The sequence below is a fragment of the Penaeus chinensis genome, chromosome 31 (assembly GCF_019202785.1).
Source record: "Penaeus chinensis breed Huanghai No. 1 chromosome 31, ASM1920278v2, whole genome shotgun sequence".
In the NCBI taxonomy this organism is placed as follows: Eukaryota; Metazoa; Arthropoda; class Malacostraca; order Decapoda; family Penaeidae; genus Penaeus; species Penaeus chinensis.
Window position 1 is genome coordinate 28,944,571 of NC_061849.1, and position 5,000 is coordinate 28,949,570.

Consider the following 5,000-nt stretch of genomic DNA (forward strand, 5'->3'; position numbering starts at 1 on the left):
TTTATTTTATCATTATTGTCATTGTAATAATAATAATGATAACGATAATTATTATTATTATTATTGTTATTATTATTATTTATTTTATCATTATTGTCATTGTAATAATAATAATGATAACGATAATTATTATTATTATTATTGTTATTATTATTATTTATTTTATCATTATTGTCATTGTAATAATAATAATGATAACGATAATTATTATTGTTATTATTATTATTTATTTTATCATTATTGTCATTGTTATTAGTGCCATTATTATTATTATAATTATTATTACTGTCATTATTCATATGCCCATTATTACTATCAGTAATCAATTTCGCAAAGAACTGTCAATTCTAAAAAGCAAATCGAAAATGAAATGGAAAATAGATTGTTTCAAGTTTTGGATTTATAATTATTGCTAATTACAACCATACTAAAAGTTAGATTATATATAAAAAAAAAAATATTAAATAAAAATTAAAGAGAATTTCCTCTAATTACATGCATAAAAAGATTAAAAAAAAAAAAAAAAAAAAAACTAATGGCTTTTACCAACCTTTGATATGCTGTTAAATTTTAAATCACAAAATCAAATTATCTTTCATTTAATCATTCATCTTATCAAATTGCGAATCACTAAGAGCAATATCAATGGTTAATTATCCTCGAGCTTTGTGATATTAACGGTTAAGTTAAATGCTCTTAAAATGGCGTGGCTGATAAGGATTCCGATTATCTTCATTATTTTGATTATTTTTGTTATTATCCTTCTTTCTGACTATCCCTCTCTTTTCATTCGCTATCTCACTTTTCCTTTCCCTTTTAAACTCTCTTCTCCTTAACTCTCTCTCTTCTGTTTTCCTTAATCCTCTCACTTTCCCTCTCTCTTCCACCATCATCTTTTCCTTCCTTTCTCCCTCCACCTTTCATCTTTCTCATTCTCCATCTGTATCTCCTTTTCCTTCTGCCTTTTCTTCTTCCTCCCTTCCATCTTCTCCCTCTCCCTCTCTTCTACTCTTTTCGTCTTCCTCTCCTGTCACATAATCCTTTTCTCAGCCCCACTCTTACTCCCTTTTCCTCTCTTCTTTATCCCTTTTCATTATCCCATACCCTTTAATCTATCTACTTTTCTTCCCTCTTCTTATCCCATCCCAACTCCTTCTCTTCCCCTCCTCCAGTGCCTCTCCCTCTCCCTCTCCTTCTCCGTCTTCCAGTTCCTCTCCTTCTTCCTATTTCCCTGTTCTTCGCCCTATTTCACTCCCTCTCTCTCCACCTTTTCTCTTTCCCCTCCAGCCTCTCCTTCTTCATCCTCTATTCTTTCCTTCTCCCTCTCCCACCCTCCTCCCTCTCCACTCTCTTCCTCTTCAGCCTCTGCCATCCTTCTCTCTCTTCTCACCCTTTCATCTGCCACCTTTTTCCTCTCCTATCCTCCACCCTCTACATCTCTCTCACCCTCCACCCTCCATCTTCTCCCTTTCCATCCACCCTCCATCCACTTCCTCTCCCTCTCCAAACTCTCTCCTCCACCCTCCACCTCCTCCTTTTCCCTCCACCCTCCACCCTCTCCCCCTCCCACCCTCCACCCTCCACCCTCCACCCTCTCCCCCTCCCACCCTCCACCCTCTCCCTTTCCCTCCACCCTCCACCCTCTCCCTCTCCCACCCTCCACCCTCTCCCCCTCCCACCCTCCACCCTTTCCCTTTCCCTCCACCCTCCACCCTCTCCCCCTCCCACCCTCCACCCTCTCCCTTTCCCTCCATCCTCTCCGTCTCCCACCCTCCACCCTCTCCCCCTCCCACCCTCCACCCTCTCCCCCTCCCACCCTCCACCCTCTCCCTTTCCCTCCACCCCCCACCTTCCACCCTCTCCCTCTCCCACCCTCCACCCTCTCCCTTTCCCTCCACCCTCCACCTTCTCCCTTTCCCTCCACCCTCCACCCTCTCCACGCCCTCCTCCCCCGACCCACCTGCACGGCCTGTCGCAGAAGGGACCGCAGACCAACGACGACGAACCGGCCCCTTCCGGAGAAACCCAGGAGCCGTTCGAGCAAGCGAGGACGACCGTAGCTCCTATGGGACGCCCGGGGAATGCCTCGTTACCGGGACATCTTAAGCCGTACATGTCGTTGCTGTAGGAGGGAGAAAGGTAAGAGAGGGATGGAGGAATGGGGAGAAGGGGAGAGGGAGAGGGAAGGAGGAGGGAAGGGGGGGGGGAGGAGAGAGGGTTAGAGGATGAGAGTGAGGAGGAGAGGGAGAGAGAGAGAGGGAGGAAGGGAGTGAGAGGGTTGGGAAGAGGGTGTGAGGGAGAGAGAGAGGGAGAGGGAAGGAGGGAAGTAGGAAGGGAGGGAGAGAGAAGGAGTAAGGGAGAGGGAGGGAGGGAAAGGAGGAGGGAGGGCGGGAGACAGAGAGACAGACAGAGCTAATTGTTAATTAATAATGAAAATAGTAATGGAAATGATGATATAAATAATAGTAATAATAATGATAATAATACTTATAATGATAACAATAATAAAAATCATAAAAATAAAGAAAATGCTCTCGGGACTTTGCTTTTGTCATTTGTCCCTCTAAGCGCCCAACACTAAACCTCACAAGATAATAAAAATGATACAAATACACAGATAAATAATTAAGCGAAATACTATATTTACCTCCACTTGATCAGCTCCATTCCCTCAGACGCCACGGGCTCTCCACACTCCCCATCGTCAACTAGGGAGTACTGACAACGGTGTCCATCCGTACCCTCTGGACACGTACACTTTCCAGGAGCTCTGCACGTACCCCCATGGAGACAGGGCGGGAAGCACGTAGGCCTACACGTAAGAAGGGACCCATCCTCATCCCTCGGCTGTATCCACTTGCCATCCACACAAGGTACGAGGAATTCGGACAGTCTTGGTTTTGTTTCATAGCCTGGCTTGCATAGACCCAGAGCGCCACCGATGGATCTGGAATTGAGGGATTTTTTTTTTTTTTTTTTGGGACAATAAAGGTTTGGTAAATATAGTTATGTTGTTGTTTTTTTTCTTACAGATTATTGGTTCCGGTTCTCTTGCCGTTTTGTAGGCTGTGAGGATGAATTATCTATCACAACTGTCTGAAGCGTCGAGTTTTGGATGTCTTACTTGAGTCTACCCTTTAAAGTTGATCACGATAACTCGTTTTCTTTGATATCCTAATTTAACTCAATTCCAAGTCGTGAATTTATTAATGTTTGAAAAAATCCACCTAAATCTTTTATAGACAGCATATATATAAAAAATAAAAACGAACTAGAAAACAAGTGAATAATTTTGAATTTTGACTCCGCTCTATAACTGTATAATCTAGAGAGGGGGAAGTCGGTAACCTTTTGCTTTTTCATTTAAAAGTCTAACAATTCTAACGATTCGGTACTTTTGCATATGTATTTACAGCTGTTTCTGTGAACATACTCTTTCGCATAAATATGGATATGTTGGAAGTTAGGAGAGAGCGACTGACTCTTGGAAACATGCACATTCCCTAAGGTTACTCACATGTAAACACACACAAAATATGCACATAATTTAGTCACATACTCACACAAGTACACGTACACACACACACGCACACATATACCAAGAGATACACAAACACACACACACAGAAACAAACACACACACACACACCAAGAGATACACATACACACACACACACACACACACTAAGAGATAAACACACACACCAAGAGACACACACACACACATACACACACACACACACACACACACACACACACACACACACACACTAAGAGACACACACACACACACACACACACTAAGACACACACACACACACACACACACACACACACACACACACACCAAGAGACACACAAACACACACATACACACACACACACACCCCAAGAGACACACACACACACACATACACACACACACACACACACGCCAAGAGATACACACACACACATACACACACACACACACACACACACACATACGCACACACGCACAGATACCCACATACCTACAAACAAAAAACAAACAAAGATAATCACACATACAAACAAAAAACATACACACAAAAACAAACGCACTCACCCTGGCACAATCCTCAACGCATTTTCAACCTGTAAATCAACCTGCGCAGGACAACCACGCGTGATGTGGCACTCTCCGTCCCCACAGTGACACACATTCGGTGCCACGCATCGTCCATCCTTCGGGCACTCGGGCAGGCACTCGGGTAGGCACTTCTTTGGCACCCCATCCACAGGGACCCATTTCTGGTTCTGGCACGCGAATTCCGTCCTTATAGCGCGACGGAAAGTGGCATTAATGACGTCATTGAGTGCATAGCCTGGAGCGCAGGTTAATGTTGCTGTGCGAGGCGTGGTTTTGCTGGGGAGAAAATATGGTCAAGTGTTATTTTCGTTATCATCATTGTTGTTCCTGATGTAGATAAGGATAGTTATTATGACTATCTTCTTGATTATCATTGTCATTATCATTATCTTTAAATCATCATCCATTACCATTATCAGTATCTTTGTCACCATTATCATCATTATCGTCATCACCATTAGTATCACCATTACAATAATATTTTTTTATGATCATTATCATCAACTATTTTTATCATCAGTATTACACTACCCCAATTCCTTTAAAAAATAGAAATAATCACACTATACTCTCGTTTTTGAAAATCATATATATCAGAATTTCAAAACTTATCGCCCTCCAGCGTGTACCTGGGGATCAGTCTGCCGTGAGGAAACACAGGCAGCGTTCTCGGACAAACTGAAATATTCGAAATTCGCTTAATTATTCAGACTTTCACTTCTTTTGATGTTATCTGTTATCTCACTTTGCAGTTTGTTATCTTGCAATATGTAGACACAGTTGCAATAAATCTGCTTTACCTTCTTTAGATAAGAAGTCTGAAAAAAAAAATCTTCCATTTCAGGTGATATTTACCTCGTAAAACTATTTAGACTGCATCCCAACCATG

The 5,000-nt window shown here is 42.2% G+C and overlaps 1 protein-coding gene across 1 annotated transcript in view; it reads right to left on the reverse strand.

The window, feature by feature from the left end:
* LOC125042120 overlaps positions 1-5,000 on the reverse strand; it is a 65,304-nt gene that overhangs the window by 21,896 nt on the left and 38,408 nt on the right. The window contains exons 28-31 of the mRNA XM_047637586.1: positions 4,741-4,789; positions 4,088-4,387; positions 2,648-2,947; positions 1,961-2,122 (exon numbers count right to left, since the gene is read on the reverse strand). Coding sequence (XP_047493542.1) covers positions 1,961-2,122; positions 2,648-2,947; positions 4,088-4,387; positions 4,741-4,789 — 811 coding nt within the window. The remainder of the gene's footprint in view (positions 1-1,960; positions 2,123-2,647; positions 2,948-4,087; positions 4,388-4,740; positions 4,790-5,000) is intronic.